We start from the raw sequence: 16,990 nt of genomic DNA, 5'->3' as shown, positions 1-16,990 counted from the left end.
AATTTACTGTGAAACTGTTTGTCACGAAATTGACAGGAACGCACAAGAAAAATATTTGTTGTTTTTATCAAACTATTGGTTGAAACAAACTAATCCACCGAGAAAAATAAACTATCAAGTTTTGTAGTTTCAAGTAGCATATTTGCAATATCAAACCAGATTTTCTTTTGTCACTATTTCAACAAAAATATTCGTTGGGTGAAACTCAAATTTTAATATTTTTACAATTTTTTTTTCTGCGTGTACCTCTGTTACCCTATTTCAAATTTTTTTAATTTTATTTTTGAGTCAGAGACAGATTTTAAAAAAATAACCTGGCAACTCTGCCAGCATTACGGATGAGATTTCGTCACTCTGGTTATAGGCACTCTAAGAATAATATGTAATTCTCGTTTGATTTTTCATTAGGGCGTATAAGCAAGTGATAGTTTCCCTTTAGCTGCCCTAACACGAGACAATATTGTTGTCAATACAAGGAGTATTGACAATACTTTTGATCGTGTAATGGAAACTTCATTGGATTGACGAAAATATTGTCAAGAAATCAAAACTGCTCATCAATCCGACAATACTTTCTCTCCAGAGAGGAAACTGCCAAATATGTGCAATGAACTCATCTCTCAATATTTCAATGTTCATTTGCAATATTTGAAGCTCCAAACGCTTGATTTTCTCGAAAAATGCGGACTCAAGTTACCAAGTCAATTGGATTGACGGTATTAACAATACTTTGGATTGACAATAATATTGTCACGTGCAAGGGCTGCTTTTAATCACTCTCTCTTTCGATTATTGTCATGTGATTAAAAAGATTTTCTTTGATATCACTATTCTGTTTGAAAGTCGAAAGTTTCGGGTATCATTTCATGCAATGAGTTAAGTGATAAACGTGGAAACCGCGTGGTAATTAATAGAAGAGAAAGTAAACAAAGAAAAACTGTCACTTGCTTATACGCCCTTTTGAAAAATTAACCGAGAATTACATATTATTCTTAGAGTGCCGATAACCAGAGTGACGACATCTCATCCGTAATACTGGCAACAATTAAAAACATTCCATTAGCTTCACATTGATTTGACAGGTCGTTTGCTCGTTTGGAACTGGTAGCCTTCATTCCAAACGAACAGCTGTCGCCACTCTGATTATAGTCACTCTAATTATTCTTATGGAGACATTCACATATAAAGGACTATTCTAAGACAAGACCTGACATCTGGGGAGGCTGCTTTTGTTCCAAAATGGACCAGTCTCTGATTGGCTGATTTTAATGTTGCCACCTGCACATTGTGAAAAGAAAAAACTTTTGCAGGGTACGCGAGCAATGATGCCAAGTAACAGTTCGGCTGAAAAGTTCGTATCGTTTAATAGAAACACACATTTTTTTTTTGCCACAATTCGTTTTTATTATTCAACATAATTGCCATCAGAGACGATACAGCGATTATAGCGATCTTCCAACTTTTCGATACCATTTTTGTAGTACGATTTGTCCTTTGCCTCAAAATAGGCCTCAGTTTCAGCGATTACCTTTGCATTGCTTCTAAATTTTTTACCAGCGAGCATTCTCTTGAGGTCTGAGAACAGGAAAAAGGCACTGGGGGCCAAATCTGGAGAATGCGGTGGATGAGGGAGCAATTCGAAGCCCAATTCGTTCAATTTCAGCATGGTTTTTCGTTGTTGTTTTTGATCGATTGTGAGCTCACGCGGCACCCATTTTGCACAAAGCTTTCTCATATCCAAATATTCGTGAGTAATATGTCCAACACGTTCCTTTGATATCTTTAGGGTGTCAGCTATCTCGATCAACTTCACTTTACGGTCATTGAAAATCATTTTGTGGATTTTTTTCACGTTTTCATCAGTAACAGCCTCTTTTGGACGTCCACTGCGTTCATCGTCTTCGGTGCTCATATGACCAGTACGAAATTTTGCAAACCACTTACGAATTGTTCCTTCGCCCGGTGCAGAGTCTGGATAACACTCATCAAGCCATTTTTTGGTATCGGCGGCACTTTTTTTCATCAAAAAGTAGTGTTTCATCAACACAAGAAATTCCTTTTTTTTCATTTTTTTCACAATAACAAAAGTAGCTTCACTCAAAATGCAATATCTCACAAACTAATAATCAGACAGCTGTCAAATTTATACACGTATCTTTTGAAGGTTGGTACTAACTGAAAATGGTATGGATTTAATTCTAGTGGCGCCCTATCATAGAAACGATACGAACTTTTCAGCCGATCTGTTATAAAGAAAATCAGAAAACAAATTTATTAAAATGTATAATTTTAGCTCACCAATGAAAATGAGAATTTTCGGAGAATGTTTCACTTTTTTTTCAATCTCATTGGTAATAAATGTTTATAGTGGCAAGACTGTGTAATTAAAATAGGCATTAAAATAACCAAAAAAGATTTGTTAAATTAGTGTAAACTCGAAAGTATGTTTAGTTTTACGAGAGCAAACAGTAAATCTTATGCTGGCGATTTCGGCAATATTTGACGTTTGTCAAATTTGAGGGTGCCGAGACGCTCAGTTATTTTATTTTTGCCGAGATGATTGCTGATTACTCGGCTGTGCGAATCTCGGCATTTTTTTGCCGAGACTCAGCTAAAAAATTTAAGTGTGTATCCGACACCGTGCCGTTTCAGTGCAGCTCGCCGTCAGTGTAACGTTCGTCCGGCAAACTCAAATTCGTCGTCAACGATAATTTTTATTTTTACTGAAGTCGGTATGTCACTGCATTTGCAGTGCCGGAACGGAAACAGCACGGAAACGTAACAAAAAGCTTCCGACAAAAAAAAGAACACTGACGGCGCACTGAAGGCACTTTCACTGAACCTTCATGGAACTGAAGTGTGTGAATAGTCCTTAACGTCACCGTCATGGAACGTCTTGACGGACGGAGCGTGTGAACGTTCCGGTAAAGAAAGTATTATGTACGATTCAGACGATCCGTCTCCTGCCGTCACAGTCAAGCTCCGTCACCGTCACCGTCAACATTAATTACATGCATTCTTATCAGCGATGTCATGTATACAGATTTATCTGTATTATACAGATTTTTACATACGCATACAGAACACAGATTTGGTATAGATTTTCTAAATTTGATACGGATTTCTTAAGAAGCAAAAAAAAAAAGTTATGTGCCCTAGCACAAAATAAGGTTAACCCCTAAATGACCATCTGAATCGGCCAGTATTAGTCGAAACTTGTTTTCGTTCGGCACGTCAGGAAAGACTTAACACTTCGGTGTTTCTTACAAGTGTGTTGCAAATAGCAATAACTTTACGTCTGCTTAGCGGTTCAAATTGAACTGTTTAGGTTCGCCGTAAGCAGTTCAATTTGAACTGCTCTGCACTGTCGATTCTAAGACGAAACGTAAAGATAGTGAAATTGGTTATGTGCCCTAGTACAAGATAAGGTTAACCCCTAAATGACCATCTGAATCGGCCAGTATTAGTCGAAACTTGTTTTCGTTCGGCACGTCAGGAAAGACTCAGCACTTCGGTGCTTCTTACAAGTATGTTGCAAATAGCAATAACTTTACGACTTTCTTTGCGTTTCGCCTTCGGCTCGTCAGTGCTTAAAGCAGTTCAAATAGAACTGCCATCTCCGCCTAGCAGTCCAACTTAAACCGCTAAGCAGACGCAAAGCTTACACAGCTTATGTAACACTTATTGGATATTACACAGGGTGCAATATCCTTTCTGACGTCTCGGGCGTAAACGAACTGCTTTAAGCACTGACCCCTAAATGTTCAAACTCTGCGGCGACCAGTAGCCAGTCGTCATTCGTTTACGCCCGAGATGTCAGAAAGAATATTGCACCCTGTGTAATATCCAATAAGTGTTACATAAGTTGTGTAAGCTTTGCGTCTGCTTAGCGGTTTAAGTTGGACTGCTAGGCGGAGATGGCAGTTCTACTTGAACTGCTTTAAGCACTGAAACGCAAAGAAAGTTGAAACAAAATATGTGCTTTTTTGCACAAAACAAAAAACCCCTAAATGTTTAATAACTTTACGTCTGCTTAGCTGGCAAAAGTCTGGCAACAATGCAACAACCGTTTCGAATCTGTTCTACATTTTTAGCGTCTTGGTTTTATTTTTTCAATGAAGAGTACATATGAAAGGAAATAAGTTATTGCCCTTCATATATACTAATTATGGAAAATGTTTTTGCCAATAACATTGCTTTCTCACTATCAAACATACCCATACCACAGACTAACAGACAGGACACTCAAATTAGATTCTTCAATCATTTTAACGGTCATTTCGAATATTCCTTTATTTGGGACAGTACTCACATGTGTCATGATGGCGCCACGTTACCCTATCAAAAACATCCTGTCTGTCATCTAGACTGTGTTTATTTTTTCATTTACCAACAGAGTTGCCATTCATACAGAATTACCTGTAATGTATTGATTTGTTCACGTCCATGCGAATTTCATGCAGGATACAGGTTTAATACATATTGCCAAAACTATATACATTATTGTGCCTACTTCTCATCCTCCAACGGAATACAAAATCGAACCCGTTTTGTTACAATATTTACTTGCTTCTGGTCTGCCGCCACTTAATTTCGGGTGAAAACTACCAACACAATAAAAAATAGTCTTGATGAACAACGTTGAGTCAAATAAATGGTTATCTTCGCGAAAAAGTTAAATGTATTATCATCGTAATCCAATAATTTATTGTTTCGATCCATTCTCAAATATGTTGATGAAGTCAGGCATCCCTGCAAGCAGCTGATCGGTGTTGACAAACGAGGGGAAACCAACTAGTAAAAAAACTTTCACATAACACAAGGGGTGTACCGATAGTAAATAGTTCGCGCAGTACAATATAGGTGGAACTAGTGCATCACGAAAAATTATTTTTAAAAGAATTTACTCATACTGTCATGTCTGTTAGTCTGTGCCCATACTTCAATCTCATTTACCTCGTCTCAAGATTCGTTTTTGTATGTACGTGCGGGATTGACGAATATCAAATGAAGTCGAATAAAAAAAAAAGAAAAAAGAAGGAAGATAGAATTAAACAAGACACGTACGGCGAGACAATGACGCAATTTCGCCTGGACAATTTTGACAGCAGCCGGAATGCAGCTAGCCTTCTGACGGTTGCCAGAATCTCTCACAAGCGGGTAGGTATGTCGTAATATCGATCGATTAATCGAGTAAGCGGTTTTTTCAAACTCTTGGGGAAAAACCCGGTTAAACCCCAAGAAATAAAAACCGGATTGGAAGGTTTTTTTCCCGCTGGTACATCACTGGATAGAGGTTTTTTTTTCATTCTCTTGAAATTGTGATTTTGGTGATTTTTATGCAGCATAGAATTTGCCTTATGATTTTGACTATTCATTTTGCCTGAGTGTATTCGGTTAGTTCTAACCCGTTTACATGTGCCTGGCAGATTTCCAAACAGCCGCCTGGCATTATCTGCCAGAAGGTTTTGGCAGAATGCTGGCGGGATTCCGGCAAGAGAATTTAATCTAGCGGTTGTCAACGGTTATAACATAGCTTTTGAAATTGCTGAATCCTTTTATTTTGTTCGCTTAACCGAACTCGACTTTGCATCGAATCTCGTACATAGTAGTAGGGGAGGTTTTTGTCAAATTCGTGCGCTTCCAAATAGCAGAACTGCGCACCCATGCAATTGACATGATATGTTGAATGTGATGCCGTGCGATGGCGTTGTTGAACTGAAGATTGATTTCGCTCCAAGCTGACAGGGTCTGCTGGTAGTCTGTTTCAGGGTTGCCATATTTAAATCTCCATTTTCAGAAGAAAGATCTGTAAATCTGGAGCGGAGGATAAAAACCTGCATTGAAAATTTGTATATGATAGTGATAAGAAATCGAAGCACAACGAAATGGAAAAATCTCACTTTTAAAGAAACCAAACCTTTTCTTGGTCAGAATTTTATGATGTTGTAGTTGAAAACATACTGGAAAAGGTTTTTGCATTTGAACCTCTCGAAATGATGATTTTATGAAAAACTTTCAAAATCCAATCAAAGTGAGAACTTAGTCTGATTATTTTCACTTTCGTTATTAGGTATAATGCAATTGGCAATCCTTCTTCTATACAACTTAACATTATGAACGAGGCCATCATCTTTCCATCATATCAGAAGAAACTTTTTGACATCATAAGAAATTACGCTATACTACACAGAGAGGAATTGGCCTAGCGTGAAACAATTAATTGTATTTTTGAAATTCAAAGTCAAATGTTTATTGAATCAAAATTGAAAATTGTCCGTTTCAAACCAATGATTTACATTAATCCAAATTATTAATTCAATAAGTTTCCAATAATTCAATATAATTGTTGTAAGATTAAAAATGTTTGATTACACAAAAAAAATGGTTATTTAAAATCAAAGTTGTACCAATCAAAATTCAGCTTGTTGGATGATACACATTTCAATTCAGTTCAATCTAAAATATCACTTTGAATCAACATATATGTTGAGTATAAATAACCCAAATTTTCGGTTAGGTAAATACCAACCTGACGATTAAGTCAAAACAAAATAGTTTCAGTTTGCTTCGGTTGCTTTAATCGTTAGCTCGCTTCTTCTCGGCTGTGTTTATTTTTCGTTTCATCTTAGTTTCCATTGATTTTGAAGTGATTTTATATTCTAAAAAGTGTGAACTGAACTGTGCAAATGTGCGTTCAAGTAACATTATACATGATATTCAAGAGCACCATAATAAAATGAAAAGAGTCAAACGTGCTGCCAACGAGTCGAAGACATTAATAACGTTTCTTCCGTTCATTATAGGTCCTCTAGTGCCCGAAACAGATGCTGTATGGCAGCTTGCATGTGCTTTGGTAAAAATAGTTTACATCTTACTTTTAAGAGAAATTCTATTACCGTTGATCAAAGAGCTAAAATCACTTATAACATTTCATCATAATCAATATGTAAAACTATTCCAAGATACTCTCAAACCGAAACATCACAACATGGTACAGTACATGGTACACACATTGGTCAATGAGGTTTGAATCGAAACATAAAGAATTCAAAGTGTATTGTAGAATTAACAGTAATCGTATAGATATGCGCTCAACCATAGCCATAAAATCGTGTTTTAAATTTGCATATGATTGTAACAGAAATAATTTCTCAACCTCGAAAATTACATACGACGAAAGTCAAATATATTTTAATCAATTCCGTTCAGAACAAGAGAAGTATAATAACTTTAATTCAGTTAATGTTAATGAAAAATCCATAATTTTTTTGGCTAAATTTTATAAGTGTGGTATACTATATAAAAGAGGGTAGTTTTATAGTACAATATGCAGTGATACCATTGATATTTTCAAAATAACAGAAATATTTTTCAATAACGATAATGCGCTTTTGCTGTCTGTAAATTTTGACGAAAGTCTGCGAAAAACTAGATTTTCAAAAGTCTGCACAACAAAAAAAAAGTCTGCAGCACTATGTACGAAATCTGCACAATTACAGACAAATCAGCAGATCTGGCATCTCTGAGATGTAGTGTCCTTGATATCAGCGTTGCCAGGTCATTTTTCCACAAATCAGCATTTGACACAAAAATTTATCTGTACCATATCGGTATTGAAGAATCCAACCAACTCTTTTGCGATCGCTGCGCTGCCCGAGTGGCCAGCTTTGAACTAAGCGATGGTGATAATTTTCAGATTTTGCTTGAAGATTCGAACAAAATGCAGGGTTTTTATTTATTTTTCCTCTGAATCGAATACTAACATACAAAAGCGTGTGAAAATTTGGTAAAAAAATCTATCATTAATGATTCAGTAACTTTCCGTGGTATGTTTGATTGATATTTATGGAGAAATCGTAACATGAAATACCAAATTCGAAGAAATGAGGTTGGGTACTGTTTTCATATCTGGGATATTCTTTGTTTTTTGGGTTGGATTTTGAGATTAATTGATAAATTATGATCAAAAGTTTTATGACTAGTCTATTTACTAATGTTCTATCATCTAAATCAAATCTGTATGTGAACTGAAAATTTCAAATTTCATCCGAGATTGTCAAGAGTATAGGACAATTTGAAATCATATGTTTGATGACAAGACGTGAATAATCGTTTTTCTTACCCATATTTGTAAGGTTTTGCCATCTGCATTCTTTCAAACTCAAGTAAATTGAAAAATTCGTCAAAAAAATTTCTAAATACATGGAATATGTCAAAACAATCACCATAACGCTATCTCGTGGTGACCACGCTGATTGGATTGTTCAATCAACAACTCTTCTACATAAGTACTAGGAAAATGTCACCAAGACTCATTTAGGTGAGCAAAAAAAGGTCCCGCGACAACGTTTTCTCATGTCTATTCAGGCTAAAAACGGTATTTATCTGTATCATCCGTGAATTATCGGTATTTTGGGAGTACATATTATTACATTACTTGTATTGCGGTATAGAGGTCAAAAATCTGTATAAATACCGCGAAATCGGTATACCTGGCATTTGATTTTACTACCATTATTCAGGTACGCTACTGGCTTCTGGCAAAAAATCTGTAATCTGTATATATAGAGTGCCTATAACCAGAGTGACGACATCTCATCCGTAATGCTGGCAACAATTAAAAACATTCCATTAGCTTTACATTGAATTGACAGGTCGTTTGCTCGTTTGGAACTAATAGCTGTCATTCCAAACGAACAGCTGTCGCCACTCTGAATATAGTCACTCTATGTATATACAGATAGTCACAAATTTATCTGAGAATACAAATTAATATGTATATGTGGCAACCCTGGTCAGTATGCATCAGAGATGCCAGATCTGCAGACTTATCTGTACTGCGTAGAGTGCCTATAACCAGAGTGACGACATCTCATCCGTAATTTTGGCAACAATTCCAAACATTCCATTAGCTTTACATTGAATTGACAGGTCGTTTGCTCGTTTGGAACTGGGAGCTGTCATTCCAAACGAACAGCTGTCGCCACTCTGATTATAGTCACTCTAGTACTGCGGACATTTTTTGTTGTGCAGACTTTTGAAAATCGAATTTTTCGCAGACTCGTCAAAATTTACAAACTTTTGAAATGGCCGCGTTTGTTTTCTTGCTTACCAACTCAGTTTAGTGTATCATATTTTATAAAGAAATTGCTGCCAGCAAGACATACTTGCTGACTGCAGGTTTTTTTTCGGTTTACCAATTTTGCAACTTTGTCTGAAGATATTTGAAACTTTTATCTGGCATCTCTGATGCGCATAAAACAATAAACTATGGCTGTTATCGGAAAGCATCCCCGATTCGTTCTGAAACGTTTCGTTTTAGTTTTGGCTACAGAATGATTGAAATCGACCTATGCTTTATTAGGGCGTCATAATAATACGAAGTTTGTTGAATTCCAATGAATGTATTTTTTCCATCGTTACTGTAGACTATCAACGTTTGGAGAATCACTAAATAAAAAAATGGCGGCTTATCATCACAATATTGCTCGAGCAGCTTTGCTTATACCAACTGAAAACAATATTATTTGTACTTCTTGCATCGACTAGATTCCAAATAATTCTTTATAAATATATGTCGTGGCCCTTAAAAGGGCCTTTTTTTGTAATTTATAAGCTTATTTTTAACCTCCAAAACCGTACAAAGTACGCCCTTGACGCTTCAAAGCGTATACGACATCCATTGCTGTGACAGTCTTTCGTTTAGCGTGTTCAGTGTAAGTAACAGCATCACGAATAACGTTTTCCAGGAACACCTTCAAAACACCGCGTGTTTCTTCATAAATCAATCCGGAAATTCGTTTTACACCACCACGACGAGCCAGACGACGAATGGCTGGTTTGGTAATTCCTTGGATGTTATCGCGTAACACCTTGCGGTGACGCTTAGCGCCTCCTTTACCGAGACCTTTTCCTCCTTTGCCACGACCGGTCATTATGCTTCTATTAAGATGATTAACTCCAAAAGACGATCAAAACGCAACTACGCTGGAATCTCACTCAGTCATTTTGTTTTATAGTAAATATAGTGCGTTTCGCTTTTATTTATTCCAGCAGAATTGTTACACTACATGTGCTAGAGAGAGATATTCCATTCTAAGGTAAACAAAGATCGATACATTCTGCCTGATATATAACAAGGGGGTCGGTGGAAAATTTATCATTTGTTCATTTCAACTACTGCAGGAAGTATCTGTAACAGTGTTTATTCAGGGATGGCTCGTACCAAGCAGACTGCTCGCAAGTCGACCGGAGGAAAAGCTCCACGAAAACAATTGGCGACGAAAGCAGCTCGTAAGAGTGCACCGTCTACCGGAGGTGTTAAGAAGCCGCATCGTTATCGTCCGGGCACCGTTGCTTTGCGTGAGATCCGTCGTTATCAAAAGTCAACCGAGTTGCTGATCCGCAAATTACCGTTCCAGCGTCTAGTACGTGAAATTGCTCAGGATTTCAAAACAGATTTGCGTTTCCAAAGTGCAGCTGTTGCTGCTTTGCAAGAAGCTAGCGAAGCGTACCTGGTTGGATTGTTTGAAGATACCAATTTGTGTGCTATTCATGCAAAACGCGTCACAATCATGCCGAAGGACATCCAACTGGCCCGGCGCATCCGAGGCGAACGAGCCTAATTGATGCAATTCAAAACTGTAACAAACGGCCCTTTTAAGGGCCACCATAACGTATTGAGAGAGTTAATTTGATATATTCCAAGCGGCGTCATTAAACTTCGCATTTTTGGTGATAAACCCGCCTTGTCACAAACACATGCTTACACGAAGTAAAAAAATGGCGGTGAAGCGTTAGAATATTGAATTAGTTTTCATCGTTTGTAAACAAGTCAATTTGTCTTGTAAAGTTCTGATAATATGTTCTTGACTTGAAGAAAGATGGACAGATGAATATTTGGCGACGCTGGTGTCGATTAATTCTTTATACATACGTATAGGATATAATATATTTCGTATAGGACGCTAGCAGCATTTACACGCCAGATTCTTCTCATCTCGCTTGAAACAAACCAGATTTTGCAGAAGCAGTTTTCTCATCTTTACCTTGAATAAATCGTGTAATAAGCCGAAAAGTGTAATTCAAAAGTTTTGCTCAAGTAAATATAAACTTCGCATCTAGGTAGGGCTTGGAATTGATATGTACGAGCTCTTAATTTACTGACAAGTCGAAGTGTAGTGTGATGTAAAGTGGCAAGTACGTTCAAATGGAATTGACAATATATGAATATTGATAATAGTACTGTCTCGTTTAAGGGCAACTACCGATGTTACCACTTTTTACCACACGTTTTCGTCAGCAGTACCGATTTCTTTCTCTAGTACCTGTTATTCCTGGTAGTACCTGAATGTACAGTACTTTTTCCACGAAACAACGTTCATTCCCGTGCTTTCAATCCATGCAATATAACAACTTTCAATTCAATGTCTTCATATTGATATGGAAGAGCTGTTTGGCATTTCATATCAGTAAAAGCATTGAAATGTCTCGGTTATCTATTATTTTCGGTTGTCAAAATTGATTGTTTTATAAACTTGGAATCAGATTGGCATTAATAAGTCACAACAAATTATTCTCTAAAAGGATAGTTCTTCAAGGTGGAACCAGAGTTACCATATTCACAGATTTTTCTGTAAAACCACGGATTTTTTTTCTTATTTTGCCACAGATTCTGAACACAGAATTTATCAAAGTTCACAGATTTTTAGGAATATTTCATAAAAATGGTAGATTATGTTTTTCTCAGATTATGATCGAAAATATGTATTACAGATGGTACACAGATTTTTCAAGTTGAAACACAGATTTGAAAATGGCAACTCTGGGTGGAACTACTAACCCAAGTCTTCCCCGAGTCACTATTTGATTTGCTTATTACTAAAGGTAAAAATGAAAAATTCTTTAGAGCAACTTGTTGAAGATAACTTCTTAAATACAACGGCTATATAATTTTATGGAGTAAATCATTGTACTAACTCTGCAATACATTTTAAACCACCTGCTCTACTGTGCATAAAATCAACGAATGCATGCCAGAAGATGAGAGCATTTTATTTTATACCAAAAGTAGTCTCAATATAAGCTCCGCCCCTTTGGCAAAAACTTACTCATTTTCTCATTCGTCGGACCGCCTCTATGCTTGGGAAAGCTTCATTCAAGCTAACAAATTTGAAACTCGTGAAGATTTACTTTAATTTTATAACGCAGGTTGAATTAAAAGTTTTACGATGTCTATATGAAGAAGAATATTTTGCAATATAATAATTACAATAGGATTTTATTTTCTGTACACGTTTTTTATACTTGAAAATATGTGCGAAGCTGCATATTTACTAAAAAGTGAAACTATTTTGCATTCGTTTCACATCACAGAACACAACATTAATTTTCCGAGATTTGATACAAATCACTTGCACGAAATTTAAAACCAAGAACTTACACGATCTAAACATAACAGGTAAATGATGCGGCTGTTTTCTATGATGAAGCGGGTTTTTATGGTATGATGTTAAAAATAATCATGAATACAAGAAAAACTCCAAATATGTTCTTTAGTGCTAGATTGGTAGCCCTAAAAAGGACTGATGTTTCAATTTTGTTGAATATGGCGCAAGCCATCGAAGTTGAACCGTTCCGCTAGCATCTCTTGTATTGTACTGACGAAAAAATGAGTTAATTTTTCTTGCGACCGGAGCGACCTTTCTTTGGTTTTGGTGCCTTCTTGGGGCTTGATTTAGCTGTTTCCACTTTTGACGGTTTCGTTGATTTCTGCTTAGGAGATTCATCTTTCTCAGGTGCCACCTTTTCTTTTTTAGGCATAGTAGGACGTGACCGTTTCTTAATCATAGGTAGTTCAGTGTAATCCTGCGGTGCTTGTCGTTTTTTAAGCATAGTTGGTTTAGCAGTTTTGACTTTGAACCGTCCCATAGCTCCGGTGCCGCGAGTTCGAATAATGTGACCATCGTTGACACCATTCACCAAAGCTCTTCGGATGAATGGGCTCAGTTTGGTAGAATCAACCTTAAAGTTTTCCTCCATATAACGTTTGATAGCCGGCAATGTAGTTCCCTTCCGGTCGCGTAGAACATCCAGTGCCTCAACAATCATATCGTGCACAGGTGGTGTATCCAGATTTCGCTTGACCTTTGGTTTAGCCGTGCCATCCGCCGCTGCTGGCCTTCCTCTCTTCTTCTTTGTCTTTTCTGGTAAAGGTTCGCCTACATCCTCTGGTTTGGCGGCTTCTGCTTCTTTGATAGCTTCGGTCTCTGGCATTCCGATTTTAGTTTGCTGTACTGGAAGCGTTCGAATTTACTCACAAACTAATATTCCACTGGCCAGATGGTGGTAAACGCATGAGCGAAACAGGCATAGTACAAAGGATATTCCAAAAGGAGATCTGTGTTAGGGAACTTCAGACACTGCCTAACAGGAAACGTTGAAAATTTGGGAGAAATTTAGTGGGGATATTTTTCGGAAATGGACTCTTACATAGATGAAAGTGCAATTTTCGGACCTCAAGAAATGATTTATTTTGCTATTTTAATAAATATTAGGCTGAGTTAACATTATGGCAACTCAATCAAAAGAAGATCATATTCATAACTTTCACCTTGAAATAAATACATTAGGATGCATACATGTGATGTTTCCATGTTCGGCATTCATGTTAATTGATGATTGGACAGTTTCCGTTTGAATGGAGCCACAATATTTTAAGAAGAAGGCGCGGAGAAGTTCTTTGTACATTTAAGGAAAATAATGTGATATGCTTTGTACCATTCCATTTTGTATACGGTGCATTTGTATATTTTTCGAAAACGGAGAATGCGCATTTGCGTGCATTGAAGGTGATTTTTTATCAACACTAGCTTAAATACCAGGCTTTACAATGTGAGACGAATAACAGCTTCTTGTAGTAATCAATTTGATGCAATTTTATAAGTATTTTTTTTTTCATAAATACGTTTATTTCATAGGCAATATACATAAGTTTTTCTTCGCCGTGGCATCTACAATACATAGTACTTTAAACCTAATACATTTCGAATATCCTATTAGTATGTTGGTATTCATTAGTTAATCTAAACACTGTTTTTATCAAGCGAGTTGCTATTATAAATTACATTAAATGAAATACATTTATTTTGTACATGATCTTATAACTATTTCAGGTTTGTTTGTATCAGTTCATCACTTTTATTTAATATAAGATAGCTGGCTATTGGTTGAACTCATGGAAGAGAAAACAGTCTAACATAAAATAAAATTTAAATTGGAACTCCAATGGACTTAATGAAATAATAAAGAAGTTTCATGTAAGGAACGTCACGACAAGCAAGAATGTCGCGAACTGGGACATTGGATAGTCTACCTTGGGTACGCAAGGAATTTATTAGTTGAGATCTGACATCACGATACTCCACGCATGTCCAAACAATATGGTCAATATCGCGGTAACCTTCGCCACAAGCACAATGATTAGTCTCGGAAAGTCCAATTCGAAGAAGATGTGCATCTAACGTGTAGTGATTGGACATGAGTCTGGACATCACACGAATGAAATCTCTACTCACATCCAATCCCCTGAACCATGCCTTTGTCGATATTTTAGGAATAATTGAGTGCATCCACCGACCCAGATCATCTTTATCCCAAGAAGCTTGCCAGCTGGCAAGTGTTCTTTGGCGAGACGCGCTATAGAATTCATTGAAAGCAATTGGTCTCTCATAAATTTCACCCTCAATAGCACCACGTTTGGCTAAAATATCGGCTCTTTCATTGCCTGGAATGGAGCAATGAGCCGGGACCCAAACTATTGTGATTTGATAATTATTATTCAATATGACGTTCAGGCACTGTTTTATTTTGCCCAAGAAAAAAAGGTTCATTTTTGCCAGCAGCCTTTGAGCGAATGGCTTCAATTGCACTCAGACTATCTGTGAAAAGAAAATAATGGTTTGGAGATAATGTGACGATTATACTCAAACTATAATGAACTGCTGCTAACTCTGCTATATAAACAGATGCAGGTTCTTGAAGCCTAAAGGAGACCGAAACATTATTGTTGAACATACCAAACCCTGTCGCTTCTTCTATTTTTTTTTTATAAGTATGTTAATTTGAATTTGCGAAAGTAAAAACCTTCACTTCGTAGTGAAAAGCAGGAACGTTAGCAAATTTAAATTTAAAAAATCATACAGTTACATGGGCCAAGTGTCATAAACCTATTTTCATAGTGGAATCTAAAAGGAACCTTTTATTCTTTTTTTAAGACAGTTTAGTTTCATTCCACTAACCGCTCGAAAATGAAACTCATAGATTTTTTTTGTCATAAAGAAAAGAAAAAGATTTCTTTCAAACTTCATCTTTTAAACTAATTTTTATTTCCAATTTTATCCACTTTCAAATTGTTAAATGCTTTCAACCGAAGTTGAGTCCTTTTGTCGTGGGACGATCGAATTTTTCACATACTATAATCGAGCTCATGGTATATTCATTTTCATTGTATTCAATGAAGCGGTGCTCCAGAGCCGTAGCAATTCAGTTTTTCGTGGGGGGGCAAATTTTTTAGATTAAATTTAACGTATATTAAAAAAAAGCTGCATTACATGCGTATCAAACAATCTATATAGCAATTTGAGGCACCATATGCCTGCATATTGTACGCGACGAACGTCACTCACTGACAGCGTTTTCAAGTAAACCCTCTAAGATCACTCTGAGAGTGGTTTCGGATTCATTTCTGAGCGGGTTAAGCAGCCATGAAAATGACAGATCGTTTCATAAAAAACGATGCCATTCTCACAGCTATCGATACAGCAAATGAGATGGATTTGGAAAAGCTGCAGCCTTTGACCGAGTTAGGCATCAAATTGCCAAATGAAATTGAGCTAAAAATTGCCAAAGAATACATTGATAAAATTCGTGCAAAAAATGAGAAATTGAACAATTTGAAGAGGCCGATAGATAAAAAAATTAAGACTGTAATACTGACAGAGCTGTATAAGGTGTGCCAAGGAATGGAAAACGTATACAACCTTTTTGCAACCATTGAAACTTTTCCGTCCGGAACGGCAGTATGCGAATCATCATTTTCGGCATTGACACGGATCATGCGGCCTCAACGTATTAGCATGTCCACTGATAGATTAAACAATTTATCGTTTCTGGCATTCGAGCACAAGCGACTGGATTTTTTAGACGTGGACACAGTCCTTTTAAGATTCAACGAACAAAAAAATCGCAAAGTGCAATTATATTAAAAAAGTGGTTGAATATCATTGTTCAAAATAATAAAAGAACTGTGAACGCAGTATAAACTATACAAATAGATCTCTTTATTGCTTTTTATTTTATAATTCTTTAATTTTTTTCCTTTCTACTATCAATTTCATATACGAGAAAAATACGTGGTGAGGCGGAAACCGCGTGGTGGGGCAAAGCCCCCCCTTGCCCCCTAGGTTGCTACGGCTCTGATAAGATCATAGATAAAATGAATAAATTTTTTTCTTGATAGAATTGAGAAACATGATTGAATCCACAATATTGCCAATAACATTAAATAAACTTTTGTTGACATTTAATAGAAGGTTAATTTATTTCAATAATAAAATCAGCCGAAACAAATAAGTTTTTCGTTATCCAGATCTTTGAACCAAGTGCCATTTTTTCGTTATACAAAGCCGGCAGACAGAGGTCCATTGTTGAGCCATTTTTAATATGAGGAGTTGTAGCCCCGTTGGACTAGTTTTACTGGTGAATTTCCGAAATTTGTTCCACTTAATTGTTTAAACTAACACTTCGTATTTGTACAATACTTCTACTTTACGTAGAATCGTAACAAATTTTCTTTCTCTATTAGGGTTACACCTAATTTTCACACTATATTTGTATGAGAAAAAACAACAACAAACCGTTCGAGTAAACTGAACGATTATTTCGAGCAATATGCTGTTCAACAAACGCTCCACGACCAACAAAATAC

At 36.5% G+C, this 16,990-nt stretch overlaps 3 protein-coding genes across 3 annotated transcripts; 1 reads left to right on the top strand and 2 right to left on the bottom strand.

The window, feature by feature from the left end:
- Nucleotides 1–8,399: 8,399 nt before the first annotated feature.
- On the bottom strand, nt 8,400–10,013 carry LOC131437202 (histone H4). Its single transcript, XM_058606382.1, has one exon. It carries the CDS (start codon nt 9,936–9,938, stop codon nt 9,627–9,629), a length of 312 nt encoding a protein of 103 aa, XP_058462365.1. The 5' UTR covers nt 9,939–10,013; the 3' UTR covers nt 8,400–9,626.
- Nucleotides 10,014–10,185: 172 nt separating this feature from the next.
- Nucleotides 10,186–11,130, top strand: LOC131437928 (histone H3.3A-like). The gene has a single exon (XM_058607618.1). The coding sequence runs from the start codon at nt 10,218–10,220 to the stop codon at nt 10,626–10,628; it is 411 nt and encodes a 136-aa protein (XP_058463601.1). The 5' UTR covers nt 10,186–10,217; the 3' UTR covers nt 10,629–11,130.
- Nucleotides 11,131–12,678: 1,548 nt separating this feature from the next.
- LOC131439019 (histone H1A, sperm-like) lies at nt 12,679–13,278 on the bottom strand. The gene has a single exon (XM_058609500.1). It carries the CDS (start codon nt 13,276–13,278, stop codon nt 12,679–12,681), a length of 600 nt encoding a protein of 199 aa, XP_058465483.1.
- Nucleotides 13,279–16,990: the final 3,712 nt, after the last annotated feature.

The sequence above is a fragment of the Malaya genurostris genome, chromosome 3 (genome assembly GCF_030247185.1).
Source record: "Malaya genurostris strain Urasoe2022 chromosome 3, Malgen_1.1, whole genome shotgun sequence".
Classification (NCBI taxonomy): Eukaryota; Metazoa; Arthropoda; class Insecta; order Diptera; family Culicidae; genus Malaya; species Malaya genurostris.
The sequence above is the reverse complement of the archived record's forward strand: the minus strand, read 5'-3'. Positions and strand labels throughout refer to the sequence as shown.

Bases quoted from the DNA above. Each gene is read 5' to 3' on its own strand.
- LOC131437928 (XM_058607618.1), top strand. From the start codon at position 10,218: ATGGCTCGTACCAAGCAGACTGCTCGCAAGTCGACCGGAGGAAAAGCT.
- LOC131439019 (XM_058609500.1), bottom strand. From the start codon at position 13,278: ATGCCAGAGACCGAAGCTATCAAAGAAGCAGAAGCCGCCAAACCAGAG.
- LOC131437202 (XM_058606382.1), bottom strand. From the start codon at position 9,938: ATGACCGGTCGTGGCAAAGGAGGAAAAGGTCTCGGTAAAGGAGGCGCT.